The sequence below is a fragment of the Oreochromis niloticus genome, linkage group LG14 (genome assembly GCF_001858045.2).
Source record: "Oreochromis niloticus isolate F11D_XX linkage group LG14, O_niloticus_UMD_NMBU, whole genome shotgun sequence".
In the NCBI taxonomy this organism is placed as follows: Eukaryota; Metazoa; Chordata; class Actinopteri; order Cichliformes; family Cichlidae; genus Oreochromis; species Oreochromis niloticus.
This window is the reverse complement of record NC_031979.2, coordinates 16,670,440-16,690,844: the sequence shown is the minus strand read 5'-3', so window position 1 is coordinate 16,690,844 and position 20,405 is coordinate 16,670,440. Positions and strand designations below refer to the sequence as shown.

The 20,405-nt window shown below is 39.2% G+C and overlaps 1 protein-coding gene and 1 long non-coding RNA gene across 3 annotated transcripts in view; one reads left to right on the top strand and one right to left on the bottom strand.

The window, feature by feature from the left end:
• The first annotated feature begins 10,400 nt into the window (after window positions 1-10,400).
• LOC109194374 (P2X purinoceptor 5) overlaps window positions 10,401-20,405 on the top strand; it is a 77,741-nt gene continuing 67,736 nt past the window's right edge. For both annotated transcript variants that reach the window (XR_003213847.1, XM_019345307.2), the window contains exon 1: window positions 10,401-10,556. Coding sequence is in view for 1 of the 2 variants with exons in the window: in XM_019345307.2 (XP_019200852.1) it covers window positions 10,432-10,556 (125 nt within the window). In the remaining variant the exon portion in view is untranslated. The remainder of the gene's footprint in view (window positions 10,557-20,405) is intronic.
• LOC109194637 (uncharacterized) lies at window positions 18,168-18,798 on the bottom strand. The gene is made up of 2 exons (XR_002056448.1): window positions 18,736-18,798; window positions 18,168-18,309 (listed from the first exon to the last, which is right to left on the bottom strand). It is a non-coding gene; the product is annotated as an uncharacterized LOC109194637 (long non-coding RNA).

Sequence of the window (20,405 nt, the reverse complement as noted above, 5' to 3'; positions counted from 1 at the left end):
GTGATGTTTTGTACCGCTCCTATGTACACATCTACACACAATGAAGACACTTGCACAGATGCTGTGTGACAGTTGATCAGTTCTTGTTTATATTGTGTAAATATTGCAGCACAGCCAGTGTGAAATTCCTTCCTTTTTTCTCTGCTGCATTCTTACCTTCATTAACTTGTTTTTAAAGTTGCACTGGTGGGCATTTTACATTATCTGTGATACTATATATACTATATCTATAAATATATATATAGTACTAAAAGGGCAAATGGGAGTTGCTCTGCAGTGCTTTACAATTTCAAATGATTTGGGACCATTAAGTGGAATTTTATTTTTCCCCACATTACTGTTTAGTCTTACACATGGGGGATTTAGTCAGCCAGCTGTAGGTTAATATAGTTTGTTTATTCATGGTGACATCATTGAAATAATCAGATTTTAAAAAGAACTTTCTGCTGAACAAATAATTTTAAACATTAGCTGTGAAAGTGCATTTATAGATGAATGATACATTAATATATGTGTGTGTTATTTTAATTTAGAAAATTGCAGTGATTTGATCTGAATTTGTATTTCTATTTTTCTTTATAATTTAAAACATTGTGGATATAATGTAAATAGTATTACAACTACTAAAACTTCTTATGTTAACATAACTATGTTTACGTAATTGTCAGAGTAACAATATTAAATACTTTGTCAATATTAAAAGCAAGACTGTAATAACACAAACACAACATTAAGGCTTTTGGCCCCAAGCTCAAACTGACTGAGACATAATTTCTCTGGTTGAATTAGTGGAAAACACACTAGTTTGCACCTCCTCAGTGTTGCCTACAGATGTCACCAAAGGACAGCTTCACAACTGTAGCTTGCACAGTATCTCTGTGAAGGTTCTCAGTCATCCAGGTCATCGTAGTCTAAGAAGCTTGGAAAGAAAAGCATCTGGACTTATTGAAGTTGCTTGAAGACGTTTCATCTCTCATTTGAGAAGCTTCTTCAGTTCTTCATTCCTAGAACTGAAGAAGCTTCTCAAAGCTTCAAAGACCAGGAGGCGCCACCAGGAGCCATTTAACAGAGAACACCTTAAATAAACTGTAGGGGGCATCAAATAAATATTAAATAGTGACAATGAAAAACTAGTTCACGCACTTATTACTTCATTCATTACATCTTGGTTGGACTGTAGTAATTTATTATTATCAGGAAGCCTAAAACCTACCTGAAAAGCTTTCAGTTGATCCAAAATGCTGCAACAAGATTATTAACAGGAACTAGAAACAGAGAGCATGTCTCTCCTATATTGGCTTCTCTTCATTGGCTCCCTGTTAAATCCTGAATTAAATTTAAAATTTAAAATCCTTCTCATCACATCCAAGGGTCTTGAATAACCAGACCCCATCTTATCTTAATGATCTTATAGTACCATATCACCTTATTATGTTATCAGACTGCAGGCTTACTTGTGGTTCCTAGACTATAAAATGGAATGCAGAACCTTTAGCTTCCAGGCCCCTCTTCTGTGGAACCAGATCCCAGGTCGGATTAGGGAGACCGACTCTTTCTCTAATTTTAAGATTAGGCTTAAAACTTTCCTTTTTGATCAACTATATAGTTAGGACTTGATGCAGTTATTTTTAGATCGATGCATGGATGTCATGATGTGATCACTCCACTTGTGAGTGGAGTTGTGGAGCTTTTTAATCAAACTCTTATATTGTCTGATACACAATTCTGTGCTAATTTAGTAATGTGATAAAAACTTAGATCTCTACATATTCTTAATGTTGACAATGGCAACATGACAATCATGACACAAACCTTTGAACATGTGTATTTGAGGTAAAACATCTAAGACCAATAAAAGACAAAACAGAGAAGTTACTTATGCCTAATTCTTTGATATACATTAATAATTTAATTATGCTTTCTATTTAGGAAAAAATAAATCTCATACTCATGTGTTGGTTCTCATATTCTAAGGCCTGAACCTTCTGCTGTTTGTAAGACTTGTTCTTCGTAAAGGTGAGAAGGACAAAGACACAAAGACACAAAAATAGATTCCAGGTTGAACAGAATTTTATTCAGTTCTGTGACTTACATAATACTGTCAGCCTCTTTTAATAACATGTTTAATTAATTATTAATGTAAGTGTCACTGAAATGGCTTTTGTATAAAAGAGAATAATATTTGGTTCCAGCAGTTAAAATATTTTTGTTTGTAATTTGCTGTGGACCATATTGTTGATGTGTGTTTTCTCTTGTGTATGACAGCAAGTTTTGTTGCCCACTAGCTGTTGCATCCACTAGCTGTACAAGGTATTTGTTATAATTGTGTTGTAATAGTCTGCAAATTTGTAATGTATGATGTTCAAATTACTTTATATGTTAATTTAGAACGCACAAGACTATAAGATTATTTGTCTAGAACCTCCGAAGGCGGCCACGAGGTAACATTTTGTTAAAGCACACGTGTTACTTTCAACTGAATAAAGTGCCTAAATCTTTTGTGTTTTATGTTTGTAGTTTTCACGGTATTCAATAAGTAAAAGAAGCCGTGCCTGTGTTGTCATTCCGGTGTTGCAGTGAAAACTCGCCCCAGCCTGCGCCGGTGAGACGCTCATTAAGAAGAGCAGTGAGTGACGGTACAGTGGTGCGACACAAGAGGTCGCCATCACACAAGCTCACCGCTCACAAGCAGCCAAGCACAACAGCAACAACGTTATATAACTGGAGTAAGGTGGAAATGAACAAAGGGCAGTGTTAAAAGTAGAGTAAGAGTGGTTTAAATTAAGTTTGAAGATCCACAGTAAGTTTCTATAACACATCTGTCAAAGGTTACTTAATTTCTACTGTACTTCAAAGTGATGCTTTGTAGTTTACGAAAGAGTTTTGTGTGTTTGCTTAAGGTAAAACTACGTGAAGTTTACAAAGTTCTTCATGTTAAAGTACACATATATTAAGAGGGGACCTCGTTATAGCTAAAGTATATAGTAACAGTAATCCCAAAGTAATATTCAAGTTACGTATAATACGTTATAAATTTAAAGAAGTATTTTGAAATCTAAACTTAGTGCACTGACTGACATTTAACTAGACTCACAAGATGGCTGACAATGATCATGAAGACCAATATGCTGTACCACCTACTGCTTACTGCTGAGCAAATTACAGAACTACAGACTGTTTGTAAAAGTGAAAGAGTAAAAACACTGAAAATGATAAAAAGATCAAGAGGAGAAACTTTCAGAGTGTGAATTGAATGAGGTGATTAACAACGTAAATGTCACCTGCAGAGACGTACAAACCATTTATGAACAAATACGCCAAATACAAACTCCAGATGCAGACGCAAAGCGCAAAGTAAATGTATGTACTTCACTTTCCTCATTCATTGTTAAAAGAGCTGAAAAACAGCTACAAGGAGACCTTGCAGATGGTGATGAAGAGCCATGGCCAGATGTTGGGTCGTGCTTAGGATCTCAAAGTACCAAGTCAAGGTCAAAATCAAGAAGGTCTAAAAGTGGTTCAGGTCAAACTGACTCACAAACAATCAAAAGAACGGAAGCAGGTGCTTCTCAAGAAATATTAGCAGTAATGGAGGAGCAAGAAAGGGAAGCAGCTGAACTAGAAAAATTGGAATGTGGAAACTTGGAAAGGCAGCAAGCGATGCAAGAGCAGCTCAGAAAGGCTGAACGCTGGGAAGAAGAAGATTGAATGCTGCAAGAGCTTGAGTAAAAGTTTACGAGGAAGCTGAAAGTATTTCTGGAGGTCAGAGTTAGTTGAGCCCTGTCCCACCAAACATTCCTTTTCGAGCTGTAAATACAACCCAAGTCCATAATGCTACAAGCCCTGCATTTGTTCTACATACTCTGACAGTCATAAACCAAACTCAACAAAGGCCATATTTATCCCTCAAGCCACACAAGCTCCTGCTGCTGCAACTCAACCTCAGCCAAACTTAAAGGATGGATGACATCAAGCTGTATGTCAGGAGGGAAGCAGACATCTATTCACTGATCCACACCACCAGGATATAGAGCAATGAAATCGGAATGTCATTCGGACTGGATAAGTGTAGTCGGATGATGACGAAGAGAGGGAAGGTGGTCAGAACTGAGGTGATCAAACTACCAGAAGGCAACATTGCAGACATAGAGGATAGCTTCAAGTACCTGGGGAACCCACAGCCAAATGGGAACCATGAAGAGGGCGTTAGGAAAGCTGCAACCACCACTACCTGCAGAGGGTCAGGCAAGTCCTGAGGAGTCAGCTGAACGGGAAGAACAAGATCTGGGCCATCAACACCTACACCCTGCCCGTGATCAGGTACCCTGTTGAGATAATAAGTTGGCCAAAGGAGAAGATAGAAGCCACTGACATCAAGAACAGGAAACATGCATGGAGGGTTTCACCGCAAATCCAGCACCCTGAGGCTGTATGCTAAGCTGAAGGAAGGAGGCCGGGGACTGCTGAGTGTCAGCACCACAGTCCAGGATGAGGCAGCGAACAACCACGAATACATCAGGAAGATGGCCCCAACCAACCGTGTGCTCGGTGAATACCTCAGGCAGCAGAAACTCAAGAAAGAGTAGGAAGAGGAGGAACCATCATCGAAGGACAAGCCCTGCACGGTATGTACCACCGGCAGATAGAGGAGGTGGCTGATATGCAGAAATCCTACCAGTGGCTGGACAAAGCTGGACTGAAAGACAGCATAGAGGCACTAATCATGGCAGCACAAGAACAAGCTCTGAGTACAAGATCCATAGAGGCTGGGGTCTATCACACCAGGCAAGACCCCAGGTGCAGGCTGTGTAAAGATGCCCTTGAGACAATCCAGCACATAACAGTGGGGTGCAAGACAGGGCATACATGGAACGCCATAATGAAGTGGTCGGCATAGTGTACAGAAACATCTGTGCCGAGTATGGTCTGGAAGTTCAGAGGTCAAAATGGGAGACGCCCCCAAAGGAGGTGGAGAATGACCGAGCTAAGATCCTGTAGGATTTCCAGATACAGACGGACAAAATGGTGGTGGCTAACCAACCGGACATAGTGGTGGTAGACAAACAGAAGAAGATGGCCGTAGTGATCGATGTAGCGGTTCTGAATGACAGCAACATCAGGAAGAAGGAACACGAGAAAATTGAGAAATACCAAGGGCTCAGAGAGAACAGTGGTCCCAGTGGTAATCGGAGCACTAGGTGCAGTGACCCCCAAGCTAGGCAAGTAGCTCCAGCAGATCCCAGGAACAACATCAGAGATCTCTGTCTAGAAGAGTGTCAAGAGTGCAGTCCTAGGAACAGCTAGAACCAAGCCTCTGGTAGAGGACCCGAGGTTGAAGGATAAACCGCCCGCAGAGGCGAGAGGGGAGAGTGGGGAGGTTGGGTGGGTAGGTAGGTAGGTGACTTTGGGATGAGATGGACCGCAGAATGAAGGCAAAAGGGCCAACAAGTGCTCAGCATCTCAGCAACTCCATCGAGAGAATGCCATCGAGAGAATGCCAAGAGTGTGCAAAGCATTAATCAATACAAAGGGTGGCTGTTTTGAGAATCTAAAATACAAAACATGTTTTGAGTTACTTTGCATTTTTTTTGTTTGCTTTATAATTTCATACATGTTCTTTCATAGTTTTGCTGTCTTTATTGAGAATCTACAATGTAAATAGTCAGGAAAGAAAAGAAAAACCATGACACACAACCACAACACTCATTTGTAAAGTTTTAATAGGCATGGCATACTTTTCATGTGAAAGCAAACAGAATAATAATACTTTGAAACTTGTGTTTCCAAACTTTTGACTGGTAGTGTACATATATATAAAACACAAAGTCAGTGCATATATTATATCAAATACAAATAAGTGAATAAAAGTAACAAAATCAATTTGCCAATGCAGTTTAAAAACAGACATATGGTAAATGGTAAATGGCCTGTATTTATATAGCGCCTTTATGGTCCCTAAGGACCCCAAAGCGCTTTACATATCCAGTCATTCACCCATTCACGCACACATTCACACACTGGTGATGGCAAGCTACATTGTAGCCACAGCCACCCTGGGGCGCACTGACATTGTATGAGTGACTGTTTCCTATTTTCACTTCTTTGCTTGCCTCTGTTATTTTTTTGTGTTTTGTTAGTCTTCTTTAAAATCTTTGTTTTGCCTGTGATGCATGTTGCTGCTGCAGTAGACAGGTGGTGCTGAGCAGAGTCTTGGAGAAGTAGTGTGCAGTGAGATATGATTTCACCTCCTGCTGACTGTTTACTGTAAAAGGTCATACTGAAGTTTTCCAAGAAGGTTCCTGTATGAACTCTGACATCAGAGTGTAGACAGAGAGCTGCACGATGGCCAAGAGAGCTAGTTATTTGACGACAGAACGGAATAATGTATTGATACAAAGAATAAGAAAATCTGAGTTTTGCACAGACTTTTTCAATTATTTTTTATCTGTTGCATAACTGGATAAGTGCATTGTTATGGGGTGTAATTTCTGCATTGTAAACAACTAATTAATTAATTAACCCTCTGGGGTGTAAATGTGCCGGCTTGTCCATCGACCCCAGAGAGTTTACTAACTACCTAACTGACTAAATAATTTTTTAAACAGTGTTGGTCTTAAAAAGGTGGACACTATTGTTAAATAAGTAGCTTTAAAATGAACATTTAAATATTTACAGTTTTCTACACAAGAGCAAACAGCATGAAAAGTTTTTCTTTTACTTTTTTTTTTTTTTTTTGACAGTGCACTTGTGTCTTGCAGTTTAGTTCCCACATGTACACAGTTCAAAGGTGTTGCACCTATAGCACAAAAGCTAGCAGGAGAAAGTAGCACGCAACGCTGGACCGAAAGTCAGCTGGGTGGGGTAGTTTCTTTTTGGTTTTTCTGAACAAAGAACTCAAGAACAAGACAACTCAATTCTCAGATGTCATTAGGCCAGATACTAATAAAGAAAAATAAACAATGTAATTATTCTTATTGCTGTAAAAGTTATTAAGCCTTTATGAAACTATAACACTAAAATTACAGTATCTTGGTTTAGTAGGTGTAGTAGTCTTTTACAAACCTTCAGATTAAATTAGGTTTATGAGATCCAGTGATAGTGATATTTATGTTGGTATTCTTTTGATGTTATCCAGTACACAGATTCTGTCATAATGGTGGGAAAAGTGGGACTGACTGTCCAGGGCAGCAATGGTCAAAAACTTCAATGTAAAAAACTTCAATGTAAAAAAAATCAAGCAATTGAAACAAATTATGCAAAACCCTTTAGTTATAAAGTGACTGCTAATGCACACTGAGAGTCTGATATTTCACAGAGAAGGCAAAATGGGGACATAAAGAAGAAAAGAAAGAGAAAGCAAACTGAAGGATGTTGATCTTTAACAACTGACTTCCCACAGTTTGCTTTCTCTCCTTTTGATTTCTTCTAAAAAGGTGAACAGAGCACAACTAACAAGTTAAGAATGGTTTAGCTGTCAGCAGTTGTTCAAAACAGTGAACCAAAATCAAATGTGACATTATATCAAACGAGTGACTCTGACATCAGTGTTACAGTTTCATAAAGATAAATATGTTTGGACATTTAATTGATTTTTCACAGTTATGCTGAAAATTGCACCATTTACAATCATTATAGTACGTCTTGATGATCTGGTTTGATTTCTGATGCGCCTTAGCTCCTTGATTGTGTCTCTATACTCCACTAAAGTCTTACACCTTATACATTCATTCACAAGAAAGTATATTTACTTAACATTTTGTTTTGACAGAATGTTAATACTCACTAATGCTAGAAGCTGCACCATCTACATCAAGAATTGTATCCAAAATTCCTAAATTCTGTCTGCAGGAAGGTTAATCAGGAGGGAAGAGACATCGGCCCAACTTATGACAACAAGGACAAATATAAGGACAAATAGAGTAGCTGTCTCGGAGGGTTGACAAATTATATTAAACATTTGTCTTTAAAAAAAGAAACAAGGAATGACTTTTTTTTTTTTGGTTTACAAATCTGATTGGAGGAAATAATTGTTAGTAACATGTTTTTCAAATGTAAGGCCAGTAGTTTAGACACGTGTTTAAAATCCACATTTGCTAAGCTAATTGGATGATAAGAACAGCTCAGAGGATCCTTGTTCTTCTTCATCATTGAAGAAATGTACACTTCTTCAGTGTTGGAGGCAGATTGAGAGACTGAGATGCAAAATCAAAACCAAGACAGATGTGAACAGGTTATAAGGAATAACAGACTCTGAAAAAACACACACAAAGTAATCCATGTGAACACACAGAATGGTCACTTTACTTTTAGGAGAAAGCGATGCTCACCTTCTGTGGCAATTTCTCAAAAAACATTTGTGGTGAACTCAAAAAAATGCCCATGTTGCACTTAAAAATTGTGCACAGGTAATCATGTTGGGTGTATTATCAGTGATTAAACATGTGATCTTGTTCTGTATCCTCCGTGAATGCAGAAGGACACTCTTGATCTACTTCAGGTGCTAAGCTGTGTGGGTCACAGGTAATTTAGAGACGCCCCTGCTAATAACGAAGGATGCACCAAAACCGAATACTGAAGTGTGTTTTATCAAGTAAGACATCAAGTAAGGCTGATACCAGAAGACAAGCCACTACTCTGGTTTTGTGGTGTGAGATGCAGAGCAAAGAGACTCCAGCTGTTTATGAATGGCAAGGTTTTGGGTGGTTTTGAAATAGGGCCGTAGGTAAGTAACTTCACATCTCTTATAGACCACTAGCTGCTGATTTAGCTGTGGCTAAACCAAAGACAAACAGAGCCCACAGAGGGTGCACTAGAACTGTGTTGGTACTGTGTTTCTGTCACCTTGGGTGATATACAGACCCTACTAAACCATAACAACTAGAAATGTGAACAAAGTATTGGCATCTTAATATTAACCTTCTGGTTACATCATCCCATTCACCATGAGAGCTACAATCCTTGCTCCAGCAGGTTTAGGCTATCAATAAGCATTGAGATCTGCAAAGGTGGGCTGACTGTGGGAGTCTGGGCTTGGTGGGCTATGAAGGTACTGGAAATACATTGTAAAAAACAGGACCTCTTCTGTGATTTCATTGTTTAATGACCACGGAGGAGGTCTTTGTTTGTAGCCAAATCTGTAAAACATACGAAAATGTAGTAAAAAGTCTCAAATTTATCCCCTTCTTCATATTTTTCAAAACTATCCGGCCAAACTATTCGGGCCAGATTGGAGTCTGGGGCCGATTCTGGTCTTGATGCCTCATGCTTGACACCCCTGAACTCAATAATTTATTCCCAAAGTGTGGTCCGAGCCTTTTGCGAATGTTGTCCAGGTGGGCAGCAGCAATAACAAACCCAGTATCGGGGCAAAACGTGTAACAAGCACGTTGGTCGTCTCCATTTGAGGACATGCATGCAGAAGTTGCAGTATGTTGCAGTACACTGCAGTAACAGTAGAGGGAGATATTTTATTTCAAGCCAACATGAAAATAATCACAGCATTAAATCATACATTATTAACACATTCAAATGTAAATGTTGCCCAGCTTAAGAGTGTCAGACACTAAGGACTCTGGATTGCACTCGTTTTTTGCTCACTAGCGAGTTCTTGGCTTTAAACCAATGACTGTATTGCTTTAAATATATTATCTAATATATAATAGAAAGTGGTCACTTGTGTCCCAGTGGCAGGTCGGTCAAACATTGGCCTTCCCACTTTGCATATGACTTGTCAGTTTATACCCAACAGCTTGTGCAGTTAATGTTTTTTGAATAAAAATACATCGCTTTCTTATATATTTTGCTTAGGGTGCAGATTTAAGATTGGGTGAGCCCCATGGGATTTTTATGGGCTTTTTAAGTGTGCCGCAGCAGTCTAGTCTTTGATAGATAGTTCTTTAGGTCTGTCAAATCTGCCAATACAAAGTATTTCATTTTTATATTTTAGTGGGCGATTAAGGCGGGATTATAAATGATTAAATTACAAGTTAAATAAACAGAAAACCAGTTAAAAGGGAGGTGGGTATAAAACAACACAACATCAGTGCATATATGATATTAAAATAAATAAGTAAATAAAAAAAGAACAAATCCATTTGCCAATGCAGTTTAAAACCAGAAACAGGTAACTAGATTAACAAACGTAATACTGAACACAGATTTTAATCAGGCATTTTATAGGAGACTCCCTTAATCTGCTTTTACAGTTAATTGTTGCGTGTTGATGTTCTTTTACCTTTTCTATTCTGCCTTTGATACTTTAGGGAAGTCCAACAGTAATACCTAAATACAAATTGTGGTTCATGTACGCTTGGAGATAGGTTGTGCAATGAGGTGTGTTTTCACCTCCTGCGGGCTGTTTGCTGTAAGAATCTTTCCATCACCAGGTTTCGTGTGAACACTGACATCAAACTGCAGACTAAGAGCTGCGTGATGGCCACGTTCGCGATCAACTCCTTACTGAACTACAAAACAGAAAAATACATTGTTACAAAAAACAAGGCAGTCGGAGTTTTGCACAGACTTTTTCAGTTATCTGTCATTGGTTACATAATAGGGTAAGTGCATTATTACCACGTATAATTTCCTGTATATGTTATTGCTTAATGGGTTAACTTTTAAAACAGGTCACTGAACAAATATAATAATATTTGGGCTTTGTCTGTAGTATGTCTTTTGGGTTCACAAACAGACTAAAAAAATAAATATAAATTTTTTAATGAGCTATTCATTATTTGATTGTATTAAATAGTAGGCTATTCGCACGTTACACGCTTTTAGTCTTTAAATAAGTAAGCCGACCTAAAAATGAAATGCTCTGAATGTCAGGATCATGACCTGCTGTGCGTTTGAGCAAATACCACATAAAGTTTCTCTTTCACTTTTTATTTTTTTTGCCTGAACCTATGCGCACTTGTGGCATGTGGTTCAGCAAGGGGTAGGTTTGGTTTTGGCATTGGTGGGGACGGATGATTCAACCACTGAATCCTGCCCTGTTTTGTTTTTTTGTCTTTGCTACTTAATAAAAAGAGGAGAAATATACTTGCCTACATATCCTATTCTCAGTAGCGGTTTTAGATACGGGCGACACGAGCGGTTGCCCGGGGCGGCATCGTGGTGGGGGCGGCATCACGGGCATCGGCAAAAAAATAATTGCTCGTACTCATGCTGCCCCGACGGCAGCCAGCGTATATTGGGAATGGCATAGGCACTGATCGGTTTTCTATCGCCCATTTGCTGGGAGTAAGGGCGCCCTCCGTTTGCGAGGGGCGCCTGCTGCTTGCGGCAAAGGGAGGAGAGGAAGGGGGCTGCGGGGGATTCTCTGGCTGGCTGGAGCAGCATCTAATAACCAACTCGCAAAATAAAACAAAATAAAAAGAAACCAACAAACACGAAAACACCAGACATCATGATACAGACTTATAATTTGCACCGATGTTTTTTCAAAATTCTATACGGGAAAAGTGAGCGCGAGAGCCCTCGGTGCGCCTGCGCGCTGCTGAAGTCAAAGTAAACTTTATTGTCATCTCCGCTACATACAGTCCAGTATATAGAGAGACGAGACGACGAGGCTCCAGTTACAGCAGTGCAAGTAAACGAACAATAAATATTTAAGAGTAAAAAAATAAATATACACTTTAGGACCAGGAGTAAAGGGATCAATAACAATTTAAATGTATATTTTATATTTTGTTGATTTAAAGTCTCACACACATTCCGTTTTTAAAGTTTTAAAAAAAGAGAAAAGAAGAGGAGTGTAGCGACTTCCACAGTTGCTAGAGGCCGGGGATTGAGCCTGCCTATTTGTCTGACGCGCTGTCAACTTTACGCAATAATGCGAGAGGTGGAATTGCTTGCTTGTTTATTAAAGTGCTTGAAAAGTTTACAAAGCAATGTGATCGGCTCGCGATTCAAACTCTTAAAACATCACAGGCTCTAATGCAAGAAGGGGAAACTCGTTGGTTGCGGTCAACAAAAACTACGGCTACCCAGCCCTGCTCTGTCAAAATCAAACCAGTGAATGACAGACTGACAACGCCCTCTTAATGTCGCCGCTAGCACCCACGTGACTCCCGTTACACATCACCATAGCAACCAAACAAATGAAAACCCAGTGATCATTAAAATTCAATACATTTAATTATGGCTCCTACAAGGAGAAACGAGCAAAAGATACAGGTAAGCAGATGTGTCATTGGATAATGGCAGGTCATGTATAAGAATCAGAATACTTTCTTAATCCCTAAGGAAATTATGTGGGTTACAGTTGCTCCAAGAAGAAATGGTAAAAGTAGTAACAGTAACAGACTAAACTCCAAACAATATATACAATATTCTACATGCTTTTAAACCATTTAAAATCACAATATAGTTCAGTGATTCCTGATATTAAGGACAAAACAGGTTTTAATTTTCTAAAATATATTTTTTGATTTTTCAAAAACATATTTCCATATAATTGTTACACAAAGTTTTGGCTGTCTCACCATGTTTTGGTACAATCTCCCAGGTGTAACATTTTTTAATAATTTATGTTTTTGCTGGAGAAGTGCAAGATTTTTGTCAACACCGTCAGACACAAAGAAATGCAAAAATATATATTTTAAATTAAGTTGTTTCAGCTATTTTGACTATTAGCAGCTTCTCTGTTCTACTATTTATGCACATATGTTTTCAAATGAATTATACCATGTTTAAAAGTAAGATTGTTTGGCTTTTTATTATTAGAGTTACGGTCATACATATTTTCAGAAGCTTGTATTTAATCTCTATAAGAAACAATTATATTTAGCAGCATGCAAATTAGACATTTATTGAGAAAATTATGTATTTTTATTGGAAGATCATGAGGGAGGAAAATATATGGTTCTTCAAAAGAGAAAAATAAACAAACTCCATATTATGGAGTTAACAAGGTGCTGACGGTGGTGACACAAATCTGACGGTGGCGACACACTAGTAGAAAACAAGTTATTATTTCTTTCAAGATGACCATTAAACCTTAACAACTTACGTAATATCACAAGACACATCATAACAATTCTGTTTTTGCACATTTGCAAACCTTCTCTTCTGCCTTTTTTCTCTTTCTTTCAGATCACTAATGTTCTTTATTTTTCCCTCTTTCACTCTCTTTCTCCATCTTTCCCTTTCCTTTATGAGAAACTCTTTCTTCAACTCAGGCTGCCTGTTATTTTTTTCTCCTTTTTTGATACTCCCTGTTCCTTCTCTTTCGTTCCTCTACTGACAGGTTCCCCTTTGCCATTCTAGCCTGAAATGTACCATTTTGTAATTACTATAATTTTTCAGAACCATATGCATTTATACAGATTAAGGATGAATGTTCACAGCACAATTATGTATTAAGCAACAGAAATGCTATCCGGTCTTTAAGTCTGATGTCATTAGCCGTTTCCAGGTCCAAACTCTGCTGCAGATCCCAAAGCCAAAGGAACTCTGTGGCATCACTGAGAGTTACAAACTGTCTAAATTCTTTCATCTTTAATAAAATGATCAGTGTGGTTGAGTTAGAAGTTAGCTCGCTGGTTTCCACCTACATTCCAACATAGATGAAGACAGAAAACTAAACAGCAGTGACTTTTGTAGGGTTACTGAAGTTGGACTAGCTGGTATATAATGATGTGCTAGGCTAGGTGATCGCTAGTGACACAGCTATGTTAGCATAACATAAACACAGTGAAGCTGGAGGATGAACACTTACCCTTTTCCACTTGATAAGGGTTTCTGATGGTTAGGCCAACAGTGATCACTGACTGTTTTTAGGGGCTTGTTCAGATTAAACAGAACAAGATAAAAAAGCATTAAAACATTTTAACAGCACAACAGGCTTAATAAACACAGAGTAGTTTAGGCCTGGAAGCAGGATTCATACATCATGACTTAAAGACCAGCTCTCGGGGCAGAGATAGCTCAGTAGATGCCACATGATCGGAAGGTTGGGCGTTCAAATCCAACAAACAGTGGCTATCCTGGATATGTAGCTGCCCACTGCATCACTGAGTGAATGGGTTAAATACAGAGGACTAAGCTTTTTCCTGCAGGATTAATAAACAATGAGATTCAAGATAAGGCAAATTTGATAATCTTCGACACATCTGTAAAGCAGAAATATCAGTAAAATACACAGGAAGTAATATGATGAATAGCACACTTTTGTGGCATCTGTCAACACCATTAGAAAAAGGGTCAACACCATCAGACAAAAATCCTGATGGTGTTGACATCTGATGGTGCTGACAAAATACCCTACTTTCTCTCATAACATAGGTTTTTCTGACAGAAGCCATTTTGTTTTTCATCAGATGGCCTCTACAATCTACCTAAATGAAGCTCTTTTTACAAAAAAAAAAAAATAATTAAATCTTGCATTACATCGACTTTGGTGTTGACGCACTATGGTTGTGACACAGAGTTTTATCAGAAAGTTATGCCATAAATGAAATAAAATAAAAAAAATTATCACAGCAGTGACCTCAGGGCATGTGTATCAACCAGGAAGTGGTAAAGGGGTCCTCAGAGTGTAAGCTACCCACAATAATTCCTGATTTTTTTGAACTTTTAAAAAAATCTGATGGTGTTGACAAAAACTCTGGACACGATTTTAATCACTTAAAAAATGTGTAAAAATAAATTTTCAATATCATATTTTGATATTATATAAGGTATTGACTTAAATACTTAGTGACAAGAGCCATGATGTTTAATTTTACATTACTTTTAATTTTTTTCTGTATTTTAATATTATCACACCTGCTTCTGGACAATGGATTTTTAAGGTACTGGTAATCTATTGTACCATTTAAAATAAATATGTATGTATAAAAAATGCAAAATCATACTTTTGTTGTATAAACATTGCCTTGGTTTGTCTTTTAGTCAGTTGGGTTAACACTTGTATTCATATTTTTAACCCCCAAAATTGGGTTTTATCTGGCGGACATGTTTTGTCTCAAAAATCACTGAGTTTTATATGTGACCCCCCAGCAAAGTTATACAACACTTTAGGCACACTATTGCCCCTATCAAAGTCAAAAGTCAAAGTCAAAGTCAACTTTATTGTCAATTCTGCCATATGTACAGGACATACAGAGAATAGAAATTTCGTTACTCTCAAACCCTAGATGAACATTTAAATATAAGAGAGTGATTAAAAATGCAAGTAAAATAATTAAAATAATTTAAAAAAGTAAAATTTGAATAAATACAGTACAATTTTACATATACCAAAAAAAGCTATACAATATACCATATACAATATTCAGGTAACGGTAAATGACATTGAGTGTAAACCAGGCAAGGTAGTGCAAATAGGCAAATAGTGCAAATGGAGATTTGGTAATGTACGGTAGGAGATAGTGTAACAACAAAGTCTTATGAGGTAGTGGCAGTCCAATGCTCCACAAGGTGACTAATAACTGGTGCAGGCCAGTGAGTGAGTCAGAGAGTGTGTGTGTGTGTGTGACAGAGTTCAGTGAGACCGTGGAGGAGAGAGGGGAGAGGGGGCAGAATCGGGAGGGAGTTAAGCTTCCTGACAGCCTGATGGATGAAGCTGTCCTTCAGTCTGCTGGTCCTGGCCTGGAGACTCCGCAGTCTCCTCCCTGGAGAAATCAGTGAGCTGGGATTTTTTATTCTAAACATGAACTACTGTTACAGCAACAGACATGGACTCCTGGTGCCCCACACAACAACTCAATGTCCACTATGTGAAGGAGCCAAACACATGTGTCACGGCCTTTTATGTTCCAAATATGTTCCAAACACCAAAAAAGTCCAAGAAAAGGCTGTGGGTGGCAACGGGAGGTTTGTTTTAGAACGCACTTCTGACTCCATTGTTTAAAAATCATATGCCATTTATTTCGTGGAAAATTATAAACAAAAATCAGCCAAATAACTTCTTAAAACTTAAAATTAAATGAAAGTTAACTTAATTTGCTTTAACAACTTCAAAAGTGGTCAAAAAATCATTTTCTAACCCTCCCGTCCTCCCATCTGACATTTGGCAAACAAAAAACAAAAACATTTACCACACTCCTCCAGGGTACTCTTAATCCCCTGATTAATGGGAGGGTCCATAAGCTAATAAACCAATCACTTTCCAAAAAACTTTCTCCAAGAAAATTGATTACAAATTTTCATAACAAAACTAGGTCAGTATATTCTTACAACTGCAAAGAAAAAACAAAAATGAATATAAATTGCATTTTATAAACGTTCAACATAAATGGCCACAACACACATGCCTTCTCCTCTCGTTAGCTGAGATAAACTGCTGGCATATTTGTTTTACATCTATACTGTCCAGTCTCTCCTGGTGGACATGGCAACACGTTATTCATGGTTACATACAATTTTAGAATGATGTGCGCTAAAGCCTAGCACATACTTGAAAACCGTGAGACCTCAGAATTAGGGAGACATTCAAAAGGGCCGTTTGGAGGGGAGGGGGGGGCTATATTTTATATATATATGTATTTCAATATATCTGTATATATATATATGGAGAGAGAGAGAGAGAGAGAGAGAGATACATATATACAGATATATAGAAATACACATATATATGTATATCTATATATCTATATATATGTATATATACATATATATATATATTAAAAAAAACTTCTTACAGTGTTTATTTATCGGATAAACCGATGTCACCGTTATTATTGTCCAGCCGGAAACAGGCCAGGGGTGTCCAAATTCAGAGGCTGTGTCCACCTGAGGACCCGGTGTTGTGCCAAAAAGTGATTGCCTGCCAAAAACTGATTTCCAATGTTTCCGTTTGTTTTTTATGTGTAATGTCGTTATGTGTGTTGCTAAATAGACTTCGGTGAACAGGTATTGCAAAGGGGTTATGTACAAAATTTTAAAAAAATTACCTGTTTCTCAATTATCTTTGTAGCTGTGTTATTGTACTTAATTATAATCAATCAGCTTCCTTTTGTCCACTTAAAATATGTTTACAAAACTGAAAGGCACAGCCAATCACATTGGCCATATTTGTCACATGAGGTAGGACTCCAGTAGAGAACTTAATTTAACTTTTTGTGCACCGCTAGGCGAACGAGACGTTGACAGACTGTTTTTTTTTTTCTTTCTATCGGTTTTGTTTTTCTTTACTCGAAGAGATCAAATTATTGGTGGACAATTCAATAATCGCTGGATATTGGTGGGGACATGTCCCTTCCGTCCATGCCAAATCTACGCCCTTGTGGTTCAGCGTCTCGCTTTACCCGACACAATTCAAAGGTGTTGCCTGGGACACAACAGGGGCGGAAAACAGAACATAAGGGGCCTATTCCTGGCTTATCGATGACAGACGAAAACTGCACACAGTAATCTTTAGCGGTCATGTGGGTAGAACGTAGTGAACTGTGCATATAAGTCTACACAAAACAATTTTTACAAAACAGTTATCTTAATAACTGAGTTTAAATGTTGGGGGGGCTTTAATCAAAACTTTGTTTGTGTTAATAGTGGAGGCTTTGATGCTGCTTTGATCCCTTAGAAAAAATAGGAAAATGGGTTAGTTAACCCCTGTTAGTTCAAATGTGATTAAGAAATTACACTGTGTTAATGAGGACTGCTGAACACAATGAAACAGCAGGTCCTTCTCCAAATGATCTGACACAAGGTGAGATCATATAGTGGCAACTAAAAATTATTATTAGGAATCATTTTTGAGGATTGCAAATGTGGGGAGATTTCAAACTGTGCAGACTTTGTGGAAAATGTTTTATCATAGATTTTCATTGAACATGGTATATGAACTGCTCATTACTGGCCACCCCAACAATACCCACTGATTGTTGTGTACAGCCGCTGGCTCACTTATTTGTTTAAAAGATGCGTCAGAGATGTGGGTCAACATGGAAGAGGGCCGCTCAGACTGCTTGTATATTGTCACAGTTTGCTGATTTGGGGGACTGTTTTGAGCGTGATGTAAATACAGAACACAGGCAGGGGTTAACAACAAAACAATCTGCTTTATTTGGCTGTTGTAAAAGTCCAAAAGGAAAAACAGAAGCCTAAGAAAAGAAACTAAACTGAGGCATGGGAACAGACTGTGTAGAATATATATACGGGAAGGGCGGTGTATACGAGTCTGGCCTAAGTCTTCGGTCAGAAAGACTGCAGCAGTCCAGGAGTTTTTAGTTCACTGTCTTTAATGAAACTTCACAGAAGAACTGGTTACAGCAGGGCTTGCCATGATAAATCCAACTGTGGTACAGCCAGATATGCACTTATAATTGTGGCAGATGCAGTATTGGTGACTATAAGCATGGTTTTCTGGAAACAGAAACAGGCAATACTATAATTAGCAGGGTCAAAGATAACTAAGCAACAATCAGAACACATCATCTACTCAGACACAGCAATATTTTACAATGTCCACAAGGGGTCACCGTAAGACCAGAAGTTGGCTAAATGGCACATATATTCCCAGTTGCTAGTACCAAGGCAAGAATGTGGCAAGCTAACAACAGCTAAACTAAGCAATAAATAACAGAAAAATCCTTTAACCGCGGGATGTAATCGTTGGAGGAGATTCTGGCCACTGGTATTAACTTAGTGCAAATTAACGAAATAATTAAATAATTAAATAAACCTACTAACGTGATATCAGTGTACCGAGGCATAACTTTAGCTTTAACATGCACAAACAACTATAACTATTATCGTACCAGTTAACCTGTCAAAGGTAATAACACTTACAGTTTCATTAACGCACACGGAATCACACAAACTGCGTTACAACTGCCATGCTCTGTCGCTGCGCTTTTCGTCTCTCACTCCCACTCTCCCTCTGCCTGATGTGCACATGATCAATGATGCGCTCATTTGGGTGCGCTTGATTCTTGCCTCTAGCCATCCTGAGGCCGAGTCAGCAGGGAATTTGCACAGCCGCCCCCAAATTCACTAAGTGAATTTGCAGAACACAAATGTCCCTGCTGGATAATATACACCCCTTCAGTCCTCTGGCAATTTTGGAAGAGTGACGAGCTTCGTCACGGGGCGAATGTATTTAACTCCTTTTATGTCGACCTCAGCTGTGCGTATCTTGCCATCATCGCTGGGGATTACTTTAGTTACCCGCCCAACTGGCCACAGAGCCCTTGGTAGCTGTGGGTCAATCACCATGACCACTCGATCTACTGTGAGATCTGGGGTACCGATGCGCCACTTTTGACGGAGCTGAAGGTTAGGTAGGTAATTGCGAGTAAACTGAACCCAGAAATGGTCGGCAAGCACTTGGCTGTGTCTCCAGCGGCGGTGTCCCAGTAGGTCACTCTTGCTGTACACTGCTTGTGGTAGGGATGCATCTCTCCGCCCCATAAGCAGAAGGTTAGGAGTAATGGGATCAGGGTCCGCAATGTCTGATGTTGCATAACCAAGAGGTTTCGAGTTAAGAATGCCCTCCACTTCTACAAGCATAGTCATCAGCACTTCTTCTGGGACAGCTTGGTCTTTCAGGACGACACGCAGGGAAGCTTTGACCGACTTGATTTCCCTCTCCCATGTGCCTCCAAAATGTGGAGCAAGTGGTGGATTGAATTTGAAATCAGTGCTCTGTTCAGCGAGCTGTTGCTTCAAAACTGGTTCCATGGCAGCAAAATCTTCTCTAAGTTCCCTCTCTCCTCCTCTGAAGTTGGTGCCACGATCACAGAGAATCTCAAAGGGTTTTCCTCTCCTTGCCACAAAGCGCCGAAGGGCAAGCAAGAATGAATCTGTGTTCATGCTGCACAAGAGGTCCAGATGTACGCACCTGGTGGTCAGACATTTAAAGATAATACCCCACCTTTTCTCATGCCTCCGTCCTATTTTTATGGTGTAAGGGCCAAAGCAGTCGACTCCAGTGGACCAGTATGGTGGTTTAGTGATGCGTAATCGTGCAGCTGGTAGGTCTGCCATCTGGGGAGTGACTGGTTTGCTGCGCCATTTACAACATTCCACACAGCTGCGTTGATGTCTCTTGATGATCTGTCGGCCGCGAAGTATCCAGTAGGTCCTCCTTATCTCTGCGAATATACGGTCAGGACCTGCATGTAACAGACGGTTATCATAGTCCTGCACTAACAGCTTTGTGACAGGGTGGTCTGGTGCAAGAACTATAGGATGGATGGTGTCCTCTTTCAGATTGTCAGCCCTCCGGAGCCGACCTCCAACCCTGATCAACCCTACAGTATGGTCTAATTCAGGTGAAAGCGCCAGCAAGCGGCTGTTAGGGCTGATAGTTTTACCTGACTGCAATGCAGCCAACTCTGCCGGGAAACTCTCACTTTGTGACCTTTTCAGGAGGGCAATTTCTGCCTCCCTACGACTGGAGGCAGTCATCGGTGGAGCGGCCGCCCCGTGGAGGGCGTGATATGTGGCATGTACCAGCT